The 21,095-nt window shown below is 38.6% G+C and overlaps 4 protein-coding genes across 4 annotated transcripts; all 4 read right to left on the reverse strand.

The window, feature by feature from the left end:
- Positions 1–278: 278 nt before the first annotated feature.
- Positions 279–2,035, reverse strand: LOC105163183 (bidirectional sugar transporter NEC1). The gene is made up of 6 exons (XM_011081435.3): positions 1,846–2,035; positions 1,717–1,753; positions 1,420–1,630; positions 1,088–1,249; positions 849–968; positions 279–750 (listed from the first exon to the last, which is right to left on the reverse strand). Exons 1-6 carry the CDS (start codon positions 1,892–1,894, stop codon positions 478–480), a joined length of 852 nt encoding a protein of 283 aa, XP_011079737.1. The 5' UTR covers positions 1,895–2,035; the 3' UTR covers positions 279–477.
- Positions 2,036–5,736: 3,701 nt separating this feature from the next.
- On the reverse strand, positions 5,737–6,846 carry LOC105163182 (aspartic proteinase nepenthesin-1-like). Its single transcript, XM_011081434.2, has one exon. It carries the CDS (start codon positions 6,844–6,846, stop codon positions 5,737–5,739), a length of 1,110 nt encoding a protein of 369 aa, XP_011079736.2.
- Positions 6,847–8,219: 1,373 nt separating this feature from the next.
- On the reverse strand, positions 8,220–17,200 carry LOC105163352 (aspartic proteinase nepenthesin-2-like). Its single transcript, XM_088881659.1, has 2 exons — positions 16,437–17,200; positions 8,220–11,674 (listed from the first exon to the last, which is right to left on the reverse strand). Exon 2 carries the CDS (start codon positions 9,519–9,521, stop codon positions 8,499–8,501), a length of 1,023 nt encoding a protein of 340 aa, XP_088737785.1. The 5' UTR covers positions 9,522–11,674; positions 16,437–17,200; the 3' UTR covers positions 8,220–8,498.
- A 103-nt stretch (positions 17,201–17,303) lies between these two features.
- On the reverse strand, positions 17,304–20,683 carry LOC105163181 (B-box type zinc finger protein with CCT domain-containing protein). The gene is made up of 4 exons (XM_011081432.3): positions 19,914–20,683; positions 18,916–19,122; positions 18,044–18,327; positions 17,304–17,749 (listed from the first exon to the last, which is right to left on the reverse strand). The coding sequence occupies exons 1-4, from the start codon at positions 20,445–20,447 to the stop codon at positions 17,659–17,661; spliced, it is 1,116 nt and encodes a 371-aa protein (XP_011079734.1). The 5' UTR covers positions 20,448–20,683; the 3' UTR covers positions 17,304–17,658.
- Positions 20,684–21,095: the final 412 nt, after the last annotated feature.

Here is a 21,095-nt window from a genome sequence, read left to right on the forward strand (position 1 = left end):
AATTTCAATATTTTTTAATAAATCTATTTCTAACTTTCTCAACTTATGGTATTTTTTTTTTATGTTTTGGAAGCCACTATTTCATGATTTATAATCAACTTATTAATAAAAAAAATTAATTATTTATAAATTTTAAATATTTTTGGGATCGTGGGTGTATAATAAAAAGAAGAGAGTGGATTACCTAAAATAGAATTGATTAGTGATGGATCAATTTCATGAACCTCATTGATTTACATTAATTAATTAATGAACCATATATACATAACAACGTCAAATACTTTATAATTAAGATTCCATTTCTTTTTTCTGGTCTAATACAAATTAGCAAAAGAGATAATATAATATAATATATATGTGGGGTATTGAATTTCTAAATTAGTGATGCTGCTCCACCACGATATATAATTATATTAAGTAATTAATGATTTATGATGATGTAGAGCGAGCATCTATATAGGGTCTGTTAATGAAGTTTCATGGTAGGTGGTTAGGTTGGAGCACGACTACTCCATGGACTACTTGCTCCCCATAATCTAGAACCACGATTTCTAAATCGCGCTTGTTGTTAGGTTGAGTTTCTGATGAGTTCTCCTGAAGCTGAGACTGATGATCCACATCTTTGATGATATGATCACCACACTTGGTTTCTACAACTGCTGCGGGTAGAATCTGTTGTTTCCGGTCCTTGTACACCACGTACAATGTCATCTGCATGATCCCAAATATGAATCCCAGAATGTTTGGTCCCTGCAAAGGATTGCTTACATTATTATTATTTAGTACAAAACAAACAAATATATATCTAATAATAATAATAATAATAATGCAGTACTCTCTTTACTCACAGCAATGAAGTAATCCTTGATCAAGAAACCATACAAGAACCATACGACAGCGCATATAGTGAGGAAAAATGAGAGGTAGAATGGCATAAACTCCACACTTTTCGTACGTATAACCCGTCTCTGTATTCATTCAATTCACATCATGAACTCGACCCATATATATATATATATATATATTATATGATTAAAAATTATAGGAAAAAATAATTCAAAATTGAAATATATATATAATTACGTACGATGATGGCAAGCGGAGCAGCAAAAACGCTGACGGAGAAGGCAGCACAGATCCATCCAACGGCCGTCACTCTTTGATGCCCTCTAGCAAGCAAATATGTAGCACCAATCACAACTCCTAGTAATGATACATTGAACAAAAACAGCAGTCTGGTAGTAGAAACCTGCACATTATCAAAATAAAACTTTCCAAAATTACAAATTATATAGCTTTACTCTCTCTCTCTCTCTCTATATATATATATGATTCAATTAATATATATACAAAGTTGTATATATATATATAAATAATTAATTAAAATGAATTTGATCAAGATTAGAATTAATTACGTACTCGGGATACTTTGGTTGCGTAGATCATGTACACGGTTAGATACGCAATTTCAGTGACGCATCCGATGGTGTTGATTGTGATGAGGATGATTGAATTTTGCTTCAAAAATGCGTAATATAAATAGAGCATAGCACTGAACAATGCCACTGAATAAGGGATTGCTTGAAACCCCTCCGTCGATTTCTTCTTCCATATCCTGTAAAATGTGGGCCTGCAACACCCATGCACCCCAACTATATATAATAATTTGAATTTAATTATACACACATATATACATAAATATAACATCAAACTTACAGCGGTGCCAAGTAAACCAAGAACGACACTATATTGCCTGCAATCAATAAGAAACAAGAAATTGAGCAGTTAAATATGGATAGATGATTAAAGAAAGAAATGAATTAGAGGGATGGATGGAAAATGTACCAAGAATGCCGAAAGCATTGGCGATGTGAAGTGTAGAAAGAATTGGCATCTTCTTATTGTTGATGTTGGCAGTATAGTGAAGTTCTTTGGTTAATGTTGTTTAATTTGCTGGAATTCAACAAATCTTCACCGCTTTATATAGCCCTCAAAACAACAGTAGCACCCTATGATTTGATGGTTTGGCTTGCAGCTGTCTCATTACTGTTCAATTTTTAACTGAAAAAGCTTCACACCCACACCCACATATATTATATATATATATTTTTACGTTTTGTGTTGTTTGAGTATGTAACCTTCTTTCTTGATGAGCGCCAGATTACATACATATTCTGAAAATCTAGCTACAAAGTTAAGAAAAAGGTGTTGGATTTATATAATTCTCAATCAATAAATTTAAAAGAATGAAAGAACCTAAGTCCGCGGCGAAATTACAATTTTAATTCTGTAAGCTACGAGTTCAACACTTTTAATCCTTTGCTTTACAAAATTTTTGAAATGATTTTAAAATTGAGAAAACTCTACAATATTATTTGGGTTACAACACAACTTCAACTACCCTTCATTCTCACTACATAATTGCATGGAATGTTTGAGTAAATTATCTCCTTTATTTGATGTGTGCACGAGCAGCCAGCCCAAGGATTCATGGGAGTAATTAAGCCGCTCTAGAGCGGAAAATTCTAACACAAATCGAATTTAACTGAGCTTGAATTAATTATATGAAATATATCGTATAATTAATATACAATTCAAATTATAAAACATCATACTTATCATATGATTGATTTGGGTGAATGAGAGGCAGGCTGGTCTATTTCGTGAAGAAAGAAAATTTATGGGATGAAGAAGACAAAAAAAGGGGAATTGACGGGTGAGATTGTTTAAAGTAGAGAGAATGGAGGGCTGTAATTTGTGGGTAGGGACCCCAATGCCGTTACGTTTCTTTATTTCTTCTTTAAAGTTTAAACTGACTCCCACATTTGACACGCCTAGCCTTTACCTTTAATATGCCTTTTCTTCATGCACATATCCTCTTGTTTGCACTCTACTCCAATTTTTTCATGCTACATTCCATACCATACACACATTAAAACCCTTTTTCGTCATTTCCTCCTCCATTATTGTTTACTTAATTCCACGCACACATATATTTATGCGTAAATTCAAAATTTGTGTAGGGGTAGATGTGTAATTTCAATTTTTTTTAAAAAAGAATGTAATTTTTACCTTTTTAGAACGAAATCAATCCTAAATTCAATCATGTGAGGCCAATCAAGTTTAGCTTAACTTTTCTGTAGGCATTTTTAGTAATTAAAATTATTAATTTAAATATAACAAATAATAATTAGTATTTATTTTTTTAATCATTAATATTATTTTACAATATGATATGCTGTCAAATTAATAACTATCGAAAGATGATCAAGAAACGATACGCAGATAGGTATAGATTATTAGGGAATATACGTGAAAAATAGGGAAAAACCCAAAGAAAGAAACACAAATAATATTCATTTTTGGGAGAAGTTTTCTAGGATTTGGTGAAAAGCTTGTTTGCAAAAAAATTGAATTTTTTGCAGCAATGATTGAGTTATTAAGGGTTGATGATTATGGCCTTGGGTCGTTTTAGTGCATGCATTTAAGAAAAAATTGAAAGAACCAAATTTTCACACAATGACCCTCTTAGGCAATCATTTTTTTTTATGGTTGTCAGCGATGGCTAATAATTGATTTACAACTCGGGCTAGCTATACATGTCCATAATCTTTCTAATTTGGAAGATATAATGACGTTTAGCTAGTTAGGGAATTATCTCCATAAGGTGGTCAAGAATGCATCAAAGTCTCAATCTTGGAACAAATCATGCACGTTGTGTGTTCTTGAAATATATCATCCCTTGTCCACGTTCTTACCTAGCTACCTAGTCATGGAATATAGGTCAAATATTTTCCACGACATTATCTCCCACCACATTTTGTAAGAACTAATCCTTCGAGACTTTTTGGAAATTTAAAAAAAAAAAAAATTGAGTAAGTACGTCTATTTGTCTGTACGTGGATGATTGTTCATATAAGGTAACTAATAAATCATTGATCATTATAAGTTCATGAATGAGGCTAATATGCGCAGTATACGAATAGCTGTATTTTTGGTGAAACTTGAATTGAAGATCTCAATTCTTCAAACTTTAGGGTTTATGATTAATTGATTTCGGACTCGTTGGTTGGTAAAGGTATTACTATTTCCATATTAGGCATTTGACCCTCAAAATATGGTATCCATTTATAGCTGTGTCCTACTTTTATCAATTGGCATCGTTATTATTTAAATAAATTAATATAATTAACCACATAAGTCCCACAATTCGATTGATTTGATGATGTATGTAAATATTTCATATTGATTGATTATAAATATGAAAAGTTTAAGCGGCTTGTAAATTCCGGAAGTACTATTTTTTCAAAATACAAAAATTGATTTGATATTATGAATTGGAAAGTAATGTACCGCATATAGTGAATGACATAATTGTGCATTACTTGTGAATCGTGACAACTTAAAATTGTAATTTGCCAACGCACGAGGAAAAACGCCACCCAAACAAACAATTAGTGTATATTTTGGGAGTTGTTTGGTGACTTCTTGAACTTTTTTATTTATTTTTTATGATTACACCGTCCTCTCCTGATATTTAGTACAATTACACATTATATTTTTGTGGTCTGAAAAATCATATGATCAAACTATCCTTATATATCTTCACACGATATGAATATAAAGAGGTACACCTTCACTTTTATAAGAATATTTTAATTAGAAAAGATTTGTTTGACTTGTAATAAGTGAGTAACAAGTCAGTTGGGGGTCAATATGAATATGCATTTAACTTTTTTGCTAAAATCAGCAATTAAATTTAGTAATTTTTTAGATCTATTTATTTGATAGAAAAAAATTAACATGATAGGTACTATATGTAATTTTTTAAATTATAAAAAATTTACGTATATATAATTACAAAAAAGTTGATAGGAGGAGAGAGTAGATATTTTATTTTACTTTATTTTGTCTTTAGTGAGGTTGCTTTAGTCCAATTGGTAGGGTGGAGTTGTCTTTTTGTTAATATTTGGTTAGGGTGAACCACTTGCCCTTAAGGTTTATGGGCTAATTTTAGTTCCACCAACATATATTAACGTGTGGCCGCGTCTTCATCTTTTGTCTCTTTACCATTTCTACAATTAGAGGGAGAAAAAGTAGCTAATATTTTGAAGCAAAGGGTACGTAGATAAACAATAGATCTTAATTACAATATTATTTTGTATAATTAAGAAAATTAATTAAGACGTAGTAATGAAAATGAAGGAGATATAAAATTGGGAAATCTTAATAAGTATGATGATAAATTAATCACATCTCTTTATGAAAGATATGTGGGATTAATTCATTAAAAAGTAGATGGGATTTTTTCTAAGAAAGGGTATGTGTAACAAATGAATAATAAAATTAAAAACCCCTTAATTAGGTTTTGATAATTGCATTTGTTAGGTATGACTCATATACCAAATAAAGGACAGATGTTGGGGTGGAGCGGAGTGATGACGTAGGCACGTTGCCGAACCTCGTTAAATCCTTGTCGTTATTCTTATGATTGATGAATTTGTAAGAAAACATGAGGAATATGGTCTTCTTGATGTTCCAACTTGCATGAACAAAGTGATCTTCTCAAAGAGATTTAATTCCTCAGACAATAAAGATTCTTGACTGTAATTTAATGAACACAACTTATATAGTTGCAGCACTGCATCACTCTTTCAGACAGGAATGCTACCATGCACCTAGCTAGAATGAAAATTCACTTGCTCAAAATCTCAATCATAGCTGTCTAAAACTATGTCATGGATTTTTAGAACAATCCTCCTGATAAAAGAGTAGCCGCTTATTCATGGTATCATGTATGATCCTTTGATTTGTTTGCTGATGAGAACCTAGGATGGACATCTTCTTGTTCTTAACCATCGCCAAACAAAAGTATTCACGAGACTTTATGGGACGAGATGATGGAGGAACCACCTCAAAAACTGCCTCAGGCTTCATGACAAAGTCTGCCTGTGATCCACCTAAGTGAAAAGTAAGATCAGGAAGATTGTTGAACCCTTCAGGCTTGATCCTCTCGTAGCATAAGTCCAAGCCCAAATTAGCTTTTATTCTCTTTAAGTTCTTGAATCTGGAAAAGTATTTTTCGAGCTCTAGTTTCAATATGTCGAATGCAGGTGTTATGATTCTTGAATATGGCGTGCCTGAGTCGATTATGCACCCGCCTGAGCTGCCGTTATTCTTGAATTCAAACACTTTTGGGTTGATTTTCAGCCTACTTTTGTTGAGGCTAATTCCTTGGACGTCTACGCGATAAGAGCTGCTTATGTTTGTTCTGTACAATGGGGTGCTTCTGGAATTCTTGGACAGGGCTATATCGTCGCCAAATCTCAGATATGTGCTTGGTGTTTTCTTTGACACAACAGGCAGGCAGTAGGAGAATTTGCCTTTGCTGTGGGAGCTGAGCTGTTTAGCGAACGATGGATCATCCCATCCCAGACCCAGTATTCCTGCAATCTTGTTGTTTCTATAGTTTCCGTACTGCATATTATTGTACAAACCACAACCAAATTCTAATTTCTTGACTGTTGCCAATCCGCTCGAATTTGATCTGAGGTAAAATGTTTCTCTGGCCATTACACCACGGGTGCTTGCTCCGTCTTCGTACCCACACTCGTAGGTCATAGGCATGTTTTTTATGAGAATAGGGTGAAAAGATGAGGATTTTTCTTTGGGAAATGGCTTTGGTGTTTGCTTAAAGCATTTAGTGCAGCCTTCACATTGGATCCATACTAGGTTGCTCCCGGTGTCCATTTCTAAGTGGTACTCTTTGTACTGTGGTTTGGATTTGAATGTACCGATTCCAACTTTGACAATGTAATGAAAGAGTTGCACATCAATCTGTCCCATGATAATTGATGATGATGTTGCCGTGAGGTGATTAGTACGTAAATCAGACTGGGATGCTAACCTTTTGACTCGTTCTTCGTGGGACAGATTACTTTGGAAAAGAGGCGATTCTGGCGAGTCCGGATGGATCAATCTGAGTGCTAAACCATTGGAGTTTACGAAGACTCCGTTTAGTATAAGTATTAAGTTAGCAAGGGAACACAGTAACAAGAAAGTTGGTATTTTTGACATTGCAAACTAAAGAGTTGGATTTGCATGTTTATCTCTTCTGCGTCTCGAGCTCCTCTTATAATTGCACTGACATAATGGTTATTTAGTGGTCTTTTCCATCTCTAAATAACATATAATGCAGCACTTCAATCTGCAATTAATGGATGAGATGGATGCTTATCTCCTAAGCTATCTACACATTGAGTTGCTCCAAAAAGTGGATGCAGAAATCTGTACCAAGTTCCTCGTAACTTTTTTGTTTGGAAAACGCGCACTTTCCTTTAGTCCATTTTCTGACCCGTTCTTCAAAATGGATTTCTTGAAGGCCCTGAGATGAAAGGTTGTCTAAGTCAGCAGCATGAGATTTCGATAGCATTTCAGTTCTTTTGTAAGAGAATGTACTCTGTGACAAAGGTGAATCTGGACAGGTTAATCTTAGGCTCAGGCCATTGAGTTTCCATGACCACTATATAGTAGAAACACGGCAACCGAGGAGTAAAGATGCAGTGATGGAAGTACTTTCGCCATCACTTTCCGGAGTTGTATAATTGAATACCTCAAGATCTTCAGTTCTTTTACAGCTAAAAAGAACAAGGTTCTTGACTATTTAATCGGGTTGGACATTAGATGGAGATTGACGATTGCACAAATGGATATGGACATAGCTAATTCTACCATATCTTGGTTCTAATATGAACTAATCCAAAATGTAAGTCATCAGCAGTGTACAGATACTATGTAGATAGAGTTCTCATAAATGGCAATAGACTTTATAGATTATCAATTGCATCTTTTGTAGCTGACCATATGATCATTTATATATGACAGAGGTGTGATGTTTAACTGAGCAACATGGTTTCGATACGATGCTTAACAGAGTAAATGCAGAAGCAATTCCATTCCTATTTGCCGACTGTAACACGGTTCAGGTTGACTTCTGATAGACAACAGGATACCTCAGCAGACAACCTCTTGTTCGTTTATTACGTTTCTATATGGGAATGCCATAGGTTCTTCATCGTTGTTCGATAATATAATCTTCACGTTTATATTCTGAATGAACCCTCGTGCAAATCAATGCAAACTAGAGAAGAATACAGAACTTGATAAGAAAATAAAATGAAGAAGAACACAAATAGCAGCGAATTGAAGCCATATCACAGTGAATTTGCATTTGATTCTCACACCCAGCAATGCTCTGTACAAGGTCTTTAAATACAGGGGAAGGAAAACGATGAACAGAAAATTAACAAACCAGCAACAGACTAAAACTAATTGGAGAGCCACATCAGCGCCAAGTGGCTTACAACTCAGCACTCCTAACTAATAAAGACGTAACAAAATGCGCGTCTTCTTCCTTCTTCTTCTCTGTCTTGTTCTGTTGTCTGTAACTCATCTGACTCCATCTTTAGCTTGCTTTCTTCTAATATTTCCAACACAACTTAAGCATCTTTTGAGCAATTCTCCGGGCTGAAAAGCAGCTGCTGTTGTTTTGTGTTATATATGAGACGTTGGTTGGTCTGCTGGTATGATCCTATTACACTAATAAAATCACTTGGAAGAATTGCCAAGCAAATGTATTCGCCTTTGACTGAGCTAATCTTATCCATGACAAGAAACAGTGCTTCTGGCAGAACCACAAGATCAGCATTTTTTAAATGAAAAGTCATGCTAGGAAGGTTTTTAAACCCTTGGGCGTTTTTGCGCTCATAGCAGAGCTCCAAGTTTCTTTGGCCCCAGAAGTACCTCTTCAGTGTCTTTTCCAGTACTACATAAGCCGGTTTTATGAGTCTGGAGAATGGAGTGCCGGAGTCTATTATGCAGCCACCAGAGCCATCGCCTCTCAATCTGAAATCTCGATCAGAAACGTTCAGCGTCTTGCTGTTGACGCTAATGCCTTGTAAAACAACATGATAAACTTTTTGATCGTTAATACGGAGTAAAGGTGTGGTGCTTGAACTTGACTGTTTAACTGCATCATTGCCAAATCTTAAATATGTATTAGGCCACTTCTGAGTGTATTTGCTGATTGCTGGAAGACAGTACGAAAATCTACTTTCTGTCAGAGAGTTAGCTTGACTGAAAATAGAATATGAACCCCATCCAAGACCCATAATTCCTGCAATTTGATTGCTATTATTACCATAATTTTTCCTGTTATCAATTCCACAACCATATACCAGGTTCTTCAGAACCTCCATTTTTCCAAAAGTTGAGTTGAATACGAAGTTTTCAGTCGCCAGAATGCCAGACGAGGAGGTATTGTCTAAATACTTAATGTTATATGAGCATGAAGCATTGATGCACTGGTTTGGCGGGCACAGCTTATGTTTCTTACAAGGGAGGGGATAATACGAGCCCGACAGACTATTTGGGTAAACAGGTCCTTCCTGATTGAAACATCTGCCGCCAGGAGCCCTGCATCCCTCACACTGAATCCACAACAAATCACTACCGGCGTCCATATACAAGAAGTATGACTTGAACGATGGATAAGGAGGTCTGACTGTAAAAGTGCCAATGCCAATTTTTTACCATGTAATAGTAAGGAAATTGTATACCAACTTGTGGACGCACCAAATCAGGATTTACACTGTATGGAAACGTACTTTGGGTTATTGATGATACATCAGTAAGAAAGTAGCCAGCAACTCGAGCATGGGATTGATATATTAGTCCCTGAATTCTCTGTTCATTAGTTTGGTTGATCTTAAAAATCGGTGACTCAGGGGATTCCGGGTGGATAAGTGGTAGTGTTATCCCTCTCATTTTCCCTGTCACACCATGTGTTTGGAATAGCAGAAGCAAAATACGTAGAGCAACTACCATCAGGGCTCCTGCTGGTGGTTTTTCCTCTCAAACTTTCTGTTTCACTCCTTCCATGTAGCCGTCTTTATAGAGGTATGCTGATAATTGGTACCACAAAATTCTGCATTAGCAAGAACCAAATTATTTTCCTAAAAAGATGATTAATAGTAAAGCAGATTCAGTTTTTCATTAGTGATGTTTTCGAGAAAAGAAATGGAAAACTTGGTCTCATCCAATCTCTATATTTCTGATTTGATGCGAGTAATATAACATGTTTTCCAAGGTAGGGTTAAAGATATATATAGACTTGCACAGAGCCTTTGATACCAAAAACGAACTGATATAAGCATACTGATACTTGATCTCAGCACTCATTTGAGAAGTCTATGTAATTCCTAGTTCAGACAGTAAACTGAGCACCAGGAGAATCTTGACCAAAATACAGTTCGTGTCTCGAATACGAAACGTTTGTTTGCCTGCTGTATGTAAAGCTCCAATTATGCCCAGACATATGTAATTTCTACCAAATCTTGTCCTGTCAACTATATATCCTACCTGAGATGAAACCACGAGATTAGCATCCTGCAGATGGAAACTGATGTTTTAAGGTCTTTCAGTAATGTTTTTGTTGGGAACAGATAATAAAGACTCAGAATCCTTGATTTCCTGTTTCTTTTTACCTCAAGAAATGATTCTTGACCAGAATTTCTTTCAGCTTCTCGTAGACGGGTGGTGGCATCATGTAAAGCGTACTTCTCGAGTCCAAAATGCAGCCACCTTGACCGTTGTTCCTTTGAGCAACACTTGTGCCTATCACACTACGAAATAAGAGGGCATGTCCGGGTATGCTAACAGTGTCGTAGCTTTGAGGCCTTTACTTTGTTGAATAAAACCACCAAACAGGAGGAAAATGGTGGAGTTATGAGCTGCGTCTCGCGGTGGGAGCCAATATGACAACCGACCTTGAGTAAGAGACTATTCCTGCTTTAGAAACGATAATTTCCCATCTCCCAGGGCAAAGTTACCTGCCAAACAACATTGTCTTTGAGGACTATGCAGAACCTTGGTTCTCGATGCCACAGCCGAAGACTACATCTTTTGTTGTCTCGGTTTTGCTCTTCTCCTCGGATTCAAATGTGAAGATTCATGAGCCAGAAATCCTAATGTCATGGACCCATCTCATACTCAAGTACATAGGCGCATGCATCATTAATGCACTGCCCTGGAAATCAAAGCGCATGCCTGCCACATGGCAGAGGACAGTATGTCTCCGAGTGGCTGGCCAGAAAAAGAGGAGGCACTTGACAGAAACAAGAACCGTGGCCCATTTCCCGGCAGTCCTCGCGTTGAGTCCATGTGAGGTTGCTGGCCGTGTCAAGGTACAGGAATTACTTGTAGTAAGGGGAACAAGGTGGTGCAAACATCCCCATTCGGACTGGAGCTATGTAAATCACGCCTTTGTTATCCATCTTCGGACGAATCATATGCTGATGCTGACCGAACCAGGAGCCTGATTCTTTGGCTCCTGGTGATGCTTCCAGAATAGAATGGCCACTCTACAGCGTCCAGGTGAATGAGCTTCATGCTCAGCCGACTGGCTTCTGCAGCCCAAAAAATGAGAAGAAACTGGGCGAGGTTTGCAAGTAGATGCAAAGACAGCAATTCACTAACTCGTGGCATGTCTGTTCTGATCATGTAGGACTCTGTTTCATTGACTCGAGATATATGTATCCATAGATAAACCTGTTCAAGTTCATTCATTAATGGTGCATGTACCTTAATTGCCTCTTTTTACTGTGCTGGACATTACCTTATGTTAAGTTGTGAAGATTGATTTGAAGAAGAAAAGGATAACCTGATTCAACTTAGAATTCCCAAGTTGAGTTGGAAAAAGGATAAGTCATGGCTATATATACTACTCTTATTAGCATTGTTTCATAGAGCAAAGTAGAATAGAGTAGAGAGAAAAGAAAGAGTTGAGACGAGGGTGAGTGTTGTCTTTCACGTGTGGTGAAGACTTGCATACAAGTGTGTGTGTGTTGTACTCCTCAATTTTCCTCCTCTTTGAGTGTTTTCTCCTGGCTTGGTATCGCCCCCAGACGTAGGATTTATATCCAAACTGGGTTAACAAATTCGTGTGTCTTTTATCGCCTTCATATTCCACCTGTTATCCATCTTAACCCGATCCATTTCCTAACAACTGGTATCAAGAGCCTGGTTCAAGGAGTTAAGATGGAGGGAAAGTTTCCAGTCGAACGGTTCAATGGTTCCGACTTTGGGTTTTGGCGTATGCAGATGGAGGCCTACCTGTACGGGAAGGACCTGTACGAACCACTTGCAGAGAAGTCCGAGAAGACGAGTGATGAAGAATGGAAGGTGCTCGATCGAAAGGCGATGAGCGCAATAATCCTGTCACTCTCTCGGAATGTCGCCTATCATGTGAAGGGAGCAAAGAGCACGAAGGAAGTTCTACAGACTCTTGCCGATATGTACGAGAAACCCTCAGCAATGAACAAGGTTATGCTGATGAAAAAACTATTCAGGTTGCAGATGGAGGAGAGGAAGTCGGTGGCCGATCACCTCAATGACTTCAACCAACTCACGACACAGCTGGCGTCTGTGGATATCGTGTTTGACGATGAGGTAAAAGCGTTAATTTTGCTTTCATCTTTACCTGACAGTTGGGATGTGGTTGTTACTTCAGTGAGCACTTCGTCTGGGAAGGAAAAGATGAAGTTCGACAACATCAGAGACATGATGTTGAACGAGGAAACCCGTAGAAAGCAAACGGGTGGATCATCTGGCTCTGCACTACATACAGAGTCCAGAGGGAGACCTGACACACGGGGTAAATACCGTGGAAGGTCAAGGTCAAGGTCCAGGGGGAAGAACAAGGGCAAGAAGGAGATGGTGTGCTGGAACTGCGAGAAGCCCGGACACATGAAAAGCGAATGTCGGGCGCCAAAGAAGGAAAAGGAGGGCCGGACAGCGAATGCCGCGACGGAGGAGATCACGGATGCACTCTTGTTGAGTGTGAGCAGTTCTTCCGATGATTGGGTTGTGGATTCAGGGGCCTCATTCCACTCATGCAGCAACAAAGACATCATGGAGCCATACACCTCAGGTGATTTTGGCTTAGTTTATCTTGCAGATAACAAACCCCTCAAGATTGTAGGAAAGGGAGATGTGCGGATCAAATCAACGAATGGGTCATGCTGGACCCTACATGATGTGAGACACATACCAGGACTGAAAAGGAACTTGATCTCAGTCGGACAGCTGGATAGTGATGGATTCCACACGACGTTTGGAGACGCGAAGTGGAAGATCAGTCGGGGAGCAATGACTTTGGCTCGAGGACTAAAGTCGGGAACGCTCTACATGGCGGGAGGATCCAGTTCAAACATCCCCTTTGCAGGAACTGTATCGCAGGCTAACCTGTGGCACAATCGCTTGGGCCACATGAGCGAGAAAGGAATGAACGTGCTGAAGTCGAAAGGACGGTTGCCCGAGTTAAAATCGGTGGAGGTGGGTCATTGTGAACACTGCGTGTTCGGAAAGCAGAAGCGGGTGAGCTTCTTGACCACAGGAAGAACTCCGAGGAAAGAAAAGTTGGAGCTTGTTCACACTGATTTGTGGGGACCAGCACCAGTGTCATCTCTTGGTGGATCAACGTACTACATGACATTCGTCGATGACTCCACTAGAAAGGTATGGGTGTATTTCTTAAAAAGAAAATCTGATGCCTTTGATACATTCAGGAGATGGAGGGCACTAGTAGAAAATGAGACAGGTCTACAAGTGAAATGTCTCAGATCGGATAACGGTGGCGAGTACAACAGTGAAGGTATCAAGAATTACTGCGCCGACCATGGAATCCGAATGCAGAAAACAATCCCGGGGACACCTCAGCAAAATGGCGTTGCTGAGAGGATGAACAGAACACTGAATGAGCGTGCGAGATGCATGCGATTGAAGAGCGGACTACCAAAGATGTTTTGGGCAGATGCAGTCAACACGGCTGCTTTCTTGATCAATCGAGGGCCTTCTGTCCCGTTGAACAACAGGATACCAGAAGAGGTATGGAGTGGTAAGAAAGTGGATCTTTCTTTCTTACGTACGTTTGGTTGTTCAGCCTATATTTTGAACGATGATCGGACTAAGCTGGATGCTAAGTCGATTAAATGTACATTCATTGGGTATGGGACTGACGAATTTGGGTATAGATTCTGGGATGATCAAAACCGGAAAATAATTCGTAGCAGGAATGTTATATTCAATGAGGATGTAATGTACAACGACAGGAAGGTAAGCCCGGACGATGACAAGAAGGAAAGGGAATTTGTTGATCTCGATATTTCAAATTCCGGGATCATGAGACCAGCAGATACGGATTCAGTGGGAGTTCAGACGGACGAAACCGAACAAACGGAGATAGAGCCAGAACCAGTATCGGAGGAACCGATTACTGAAAGCAGCACACCCTTGGCACTAGGTCGAGAACCGAGGCTGAGAAGGGCCCCAGATAGGTACTCCCCCTCTCTTTATTACTTGCTTTTGTCTGATTGTGGAGAACCCGAATGTTACGCAGAGGCAGTCAATGATGTCCACAAGAGCAAGTGGGAGCTTGCGATGAACGACGAGATGAACTCGTTGAAGAAAAACAACACATGGGAATTGTGTCAGCTCCCAAAAGGAAAGAAGGCCCTACAGAACAGATGGGTCTATCGGGTTAAGGAAGAATCAGACGGGAAGAAGCGGTACAAGGCAAGACTCGTAGTAAAGGGATTCCAACAAAGATACGGTATTGACTTTACTGATGTTTTTACACCTGTTGTCAAGTTAACTACTATTCGTCTTGTGTTGAGCATGGTAGCGGCAGAGAACTTGGAGTTACAACAGATGGATGTAAAGACAGCCTTCCTACACGGGGATCTTGAGGAGGAGATATACATGGTACAACCAGAGGGGTATAATGGAGATGATCAGCAGGTGTGTCGCCTGAAGAAAAGCCTGTATGGATTGAAACAGGCTCCGCGGCAGTGGTACAGGAAGTTTGACAACTTCATGCTAGAGATAGGTTTCTCTAGATGCAATGCTGATCATTGCTGCTACGTGAAGAGGTTCGATGAGTTTTTTATCATTCTACTCCTGTATGTTGATGACATGTTGATAGCAGGATCAAATGTCAAGGAGATCAATAGGCTCAAGGATCAGTTATCGAGGAAGTTTGACATGAAAGATCTTGGCGAAGCAAGACAGATATTGGGCATGAAAATCACAAGGAACAAAGGTATTGGTAAATTATGGTTATCTCAATCTGATTATATTGAGAAGGTATTATGCAGATTCAAGATGGAAAATGCAAAACCGGTTGGAACGCCATTGGGAAATCAGTTCAAACTATCCAACAGTGATTCGCCCCAGACTGACTCCGAACGTGCAAAGATGAAAGTCACACCGTATGCCTCAGCAATTGGGAGCCTGATGTATGCTATGATCTGTACTCGACCGGATATAGCACATGCAGTGGGAGTAGTTAGCCGTTTTATGAGCAATCCAGGAGTGATGCACTGGGAAGCTGTGAAATGGATTCTTAGGTACCTAAGGGGTACTAAGGACCGAGCATTGGTGTTTGGTAAGGGCAAGCTTACCTTGTTTGGGTTTGTTGACGCTGATTTTGCAGGGAGTGACTATGACAAAAGGAGGAGCACTACAGGGTACGTGTTCACATATGGCGGTACAGCCGTATCCTGGGTCTCAAAGTTGCAGAAGGTTGTCACACTGTCCACGACGGAAGCTGAGTACGTGGCAGTTACTGAGGCAGCTAAGGAGCTCATTTGGCTGCAACACTTGTTGGGTGAATTAGGGAAACCTCAGGCAGATGTGATTCTTCATAGCGATAGCCAGAGTGCGATCCATCTGGCAAAGAATCCCGCGTTCCATTCGCGGACAAAGCACATCGAGATCAAGTACCATTTCATCCGACAACTTCTGGAGAAGAAGGCACTGCAGCTGGAGAAGATCCAAGGAGAAAAGAATCCTGCGGACATGCTGACCAAGGCGGTTGCGATGGAGAAGTTGAAGCTGTGTACGGCTTCGACTGGCCTTGATGACTAGAGTGGACAAACCCGGCGGTACCAAGAAAGAAGTGGAGAAAAGCTAATCAATCTTCAAGTGGGAGATTGTTAAGTTGTGAAGATTGATTTGAAGAAGAAAAGGATAACCTGATTCAACTTAGAATTCCCAAGTTGAGTTGGAAAAAGGATAAGTCATGGCTATATATACTACTCTTATTAGCATTGTTTCATAGAGCAAAGTAGAATAGAGTAGAGAGAAAAGAAAGAGTTGAGACGAGGGTGAGTGTTGTCTTTCACGTGTGGTGAAGACTTGCATACAAGTGTGTGTGTGTTGTACTCCTCAATTTTCCTCCTCTTTGAGTGTTTTCTCCTGGCTTGGTATCGCCCCCAGACGTAGGATTTATATCCAAACTGGGTTAACAAATTCGTGTGTCTTTTATCGCCTTCATATTCCACCTGTTATCCATCTTAACCCGATCCATTTCCTAACACCTTATAAATAAGGAAAAATTACATCGGTCTCCTCTTAGGTTTGGCATAATTACAAATATCTCTCAGTTGTTTGAAAAATTACAAATACCCTCCTCAAATGAAAAATAATTATGTAGCCCTAGACGATGAAGTGAATATTATTATTTTATCCTTGTTGAATTTTTTAAAAAAAATGTAGAAAAATTTGAGAGTAAGTAAAATAAATAATCTAGAGGGAATATTAATTCATAAAAATATTTTAAAAAATTATAAAATATATATAATTATAATTTATAATTCAAAAGGGCATTTTGATCAGTTCATCACAAAAATTGGATGAAAACCTAACGGAATAGGCACTTTGTTGGACGAATGTTAAAATCAAGGGGTATTTATACTTTTTCAAACAACAGAGAGGTATTTGTAATTATATCAAACCTCATTGTAATTTACCTAAGTAACTATAAGTAAATATGGCAGACTGAATAAAGAATGTGAGAGATAACATTGAAATCAAAATCAAGACTTTGTAGTATTGCTTAATTTATTTGGATAGGCTAAGAGAGATTGTTGCGTCTATCAAGCAGAAATACGGATGGATTCTGCAGTAATCTTTTCTCTAAATCAGTGTCTTTTCTGGTCTTGTAGGAATATGTGTGGGCACAAATGATGGGAAATTCTTATCCAAAACAAATTTGACCAAACCAAACCAATCAAAAAGCAAGTGTGATTGGTCATTTTTGCTTGAATTATACACCAATCACACTTGTACACATGCTCATATAATTAGTGCCGAATGACAATATTTGAAGGAGGGAAGGAAAGAACTGAAAATGTGGGCATCTTTATTGTGAAAGAAGCAATTTGTTGATGCTTATTGCAGACTAGTGAAAGGCAAGAAACATACTATTTATGAGACAACGCAAATTACAAATTACACATTTACATGCTACAAACATACAACAGATATCTCATCATATCCATATACACATTCGTAAGGAGAAAGCGGGGAGAAGAAAATAGATGTCTTCACAACTCCCTAAATTTGACATTAGGACCAAGGCTAAACTAGAGTTTGGCTACTCACTGCTGTTAGTACAAACTTGCCAATTGAAACAATACAATTGAAACCGCATAAGTGCATACCACTACGGAAAGAATGTAAAGTTTCCTCATTCCATGTTTGCAAAATATGGAGAAATCTTTAACCTACTTTCTGCCAAATTTCCAGCATCAAAGATTCTTAGCGGTCCATCTTCGCAAATCGACCCTTTATTCTCGTCCTACTTTCTGCACGAACTTTCCTTGATTCATATCTAATGTGCTTGTCGTACCTAAGATGTTGTAAAATAAAATCTGAAGTTGCAACCAGCTATGATAAAGATATAACAATGCAAAATTTTCCCATTTTCAGAATTTCAGTCAAACCATCCTTTCCAAAGTTTTAAAGATGTCTGAAATCCAAAAGAAGCAAAACCTAATCCCTTGACCAAAGGAATCTCCAAAAACTTGGTGGGGGTGGTTGGTATGATGGAGGAAAGAACCAGAATTCACATATGGTGCAGAAATGGGTCATACAAGTGCTTGAAAATGAGAATTAATTGGGCACAGTAAATGAAAGCTTTTACCTTCTAGTTTTCCTTTTCTCTTTGTACCGTGAGATTGCAGAGTCTCTTTCCTGGGTGTTCAATTCACGTACTCCGGATATAGGAAGCCCTTGAAAAGACTTGGAATCGACAGGAATAGATGATTGAACTTCTTGGAGACCATTTGCAATACCTGTACAGTCGCCAACATCTGAATCCTTGTCAGGTACCAAGTGGTTCATCTCGTTGAAGCTTCCGACAAATGTGGAAGGAAAGCCTTTATCTTCAACCCCACCAGTAAAATCAAACCAATTAAGTGTACTTGTCTGCAAGTAGAGACCAAAATCACTTGTACTTTCTATATCTATCGAGCACATATATTAGAAAGTTTCATGTAATTTCTGTATTTAATCAGTTAAAACCATCCCACACACAAAACACATCATGGTAGGCACAGAAAAGAATTTATTACGTACTACAATAACTACATAAAATCAAATGTCAACAATCTGAATTACAGTATTGGCAATTTTTAATAGCAAATCTTCCTAATAGAAACAAGAACCAACAAGACAATATTTTCGTCTGTATATAATAAATGGCTTGCTCCTAAGTGTGATGCAGATAACTTGGAAAGGCTCAGAGAAAGGTACTTGACGCGGCAGTCAGTTCACCAGAACACATACAACAGGTGGTTCGCATAAGTTACACTCTTCTTAGTCAGGTGTTGTACTATTCCCACATTGGTGATAAATTCAAATTGGTGTTCTATGCATGCTATGACATGTGGTAATGGAGAAAAGTACCAGAACTAAGGATCATTACTCAGTACAACCGCAAAGGATAATTAGGCACACAGGTGAAAACTAGAAACTGATACGATGGCATGAATTAGGAAGAAAGGCGCACCGTACCTCATATGAAGGAACTGATATCGGCTCTGCATTACTTTCAGGGCCTGGACTGATATCCCTCAACTGACACTTTCCAGGCACTAGTGATTGAAATTCAACAGGATCAAGTTCTTGCATGGAACCATCAAAGTTGGGTTCTGCTTTAGCCATCTCCCGAAGTTGGCAGAGTATTTCTTCTTTGTGTTTGCCACATGCTGCATTTCGGTTCTGATAGAATAACATCATGAAGGAGGTTAACATTGAGGCAAGGACAAGCCCAGCAAGAAGATTACAGCAGCTGTTATTTGTAAACAATATAGAACAAATTGGGCCATATATAGAATTCAAAAGAGTTCAAGGCCCTGGCAATCCCAGCTGCAATGTCTGCATATAAGTTCTGAAAGTTCCATAAAGAAGCCTGCTACTAGAAATCCTCAAAAACAACAAAGTTAACTAAATCAAATAAAAATGCTAAAAGAATCGTCACAGATACCACCACCATGTCGAATGCATAAGACTCAGCATCATCTAGTTGCATAATTTATCAAACAAAGGAGATACCTTACCCAACATTGTTAGTTTTCAACAGACGAAAGTACAACATATGAAATATTTTCTTCTAGGAATAACTAACCATCTATCCAATTAGAAGAACTGATCAAAACCAAGCTAATGTAACCCAGAGCTAAAATTTTTTGTGAAAAGAGGAACCCTGAAAGGAATCCAGTTACTTGTAAATGCAAACAAGTTCTCCAAGATATACACGGAGAGCTAATCAAAATATAAGCCTTATGCAACCCTCCTTATACAATCGACAATGAGCAGCTGTTTATAATGCATTGCAACTGTGACCACCTCCACCCCCCCCCCCCCCGACCACTTGAAGCTTCTCATCAAATAAACCAAAGGTACAGAAAGAACCATAAAGTACAATCCCAACATCCCCTTTTACTGGAAAACGGGAAAACACAAATCATAATCTTGAGAAAACAAATTTTGCCCAAAAATAGTGCACAAACCTTCGGCAAAGGAGGGACCCCCATAGCCTGAAAACTAAGCCCAGAATCCACAGAATTGTTCGAAACAATCAAATCATCAAGACTCACAACCGCAGGAGTCTCCCAGACCAACAAATCCAGAAAACCCTCATCGTTCCCTCCACCAAAAACCAAACTTTTCTTCCCCAAGTCCTCCAAACCAAGAAAATTCAACAACTCACTCACAGAAGGGCACCCATTAAACCCCTCAATCGGTCTTCGGTCATGAATAGACTTAAAGTTGTTGTGGTTCTCCCAGTCGCAGTTCTGACAAAGCACGGCGGACTCAGAGCAGCAGAAAATTGAAGAAGGCGAAGAATTGCAGGAATCGCAGAGAAGGGAGCGGTTGTGTTTCTTGAAGAGTGGGTTAGTGGAGTGTACTTCCCTATCGCAGTTGAAACAAAGTCTTGCGGAGTCAGCCCGGCAGTAAAGCAGGGCTTTCGATTCGTTGCAGAAATCGCAGAGGCGACCACCTCGATCGCCAAAGTCGTAATTTTCTTGGTCGGCTACACTCATGGCGTTGGATACTACTTCTTTTCTCGTTCTTGATATTTCAGAAAAAAATAAACCGGAAAAAAGTAGAAAAATAGTGAATTTGGCTATGTGATCATTTTCTAGCCGGGGTTGCACTCCCGCAGTAATTAATGAAGAAATGATCAAGAACTTGAAGAGCGTCTGCTGTGGAGAAGACAGCAGCTAAAGTGAAAAGCAACCTTATCACTTTTCACGTGTTCTTTATTTATTAAAAAAGGTTTGTAAGGAGAAGAACAAGTAAGCACGCTAGAACATTGTATGTATTTATTAGAATATTAATTATATTGTCTAGAACCCTATTTTCTTGATTTTTAATCTAAGGTAAATTTGTTTTTGTTGGGTATGATGAATAGGATAGCTTTCCATCCAACCAACCAACCAAGAATATTCATCAAACATTAAAATACGTATAATGGGTTTGAACTTTGAAGTTTGAAGCTGACGAGACAATGTATTTATAGTTTATTAACTTTTGTCAATCGTCTCTATCTAAATCCAATTTGATTTTGTGTTGTGTTTCGTGCTTCACAAGTCTCAACTACGACCAAAAATACCTTCATCTTCAGCAACTGAAAATGGTATTTTTCTTAAACCAAGTCCAAGTCCAAGTCTCAATCATAGTCAAGAACA

The sequence above is a fragment of the Sesamum indicum genome, linkage group LG6, assembly GCF_026168435.1.
Source record: "Sesamum indicum cultivar Baizhima isolate 11 linkage group LG6, ASM2616843v1, whole genome shotgun sequence".
Taxonomy (NCBI): domain Eukaryota; kingdom Viridiplantae; phylum Streptophyta; class Magnoliopsida; order Lamiales; family Pedaliaceae; genus Sesamum; species Sesamum indicum.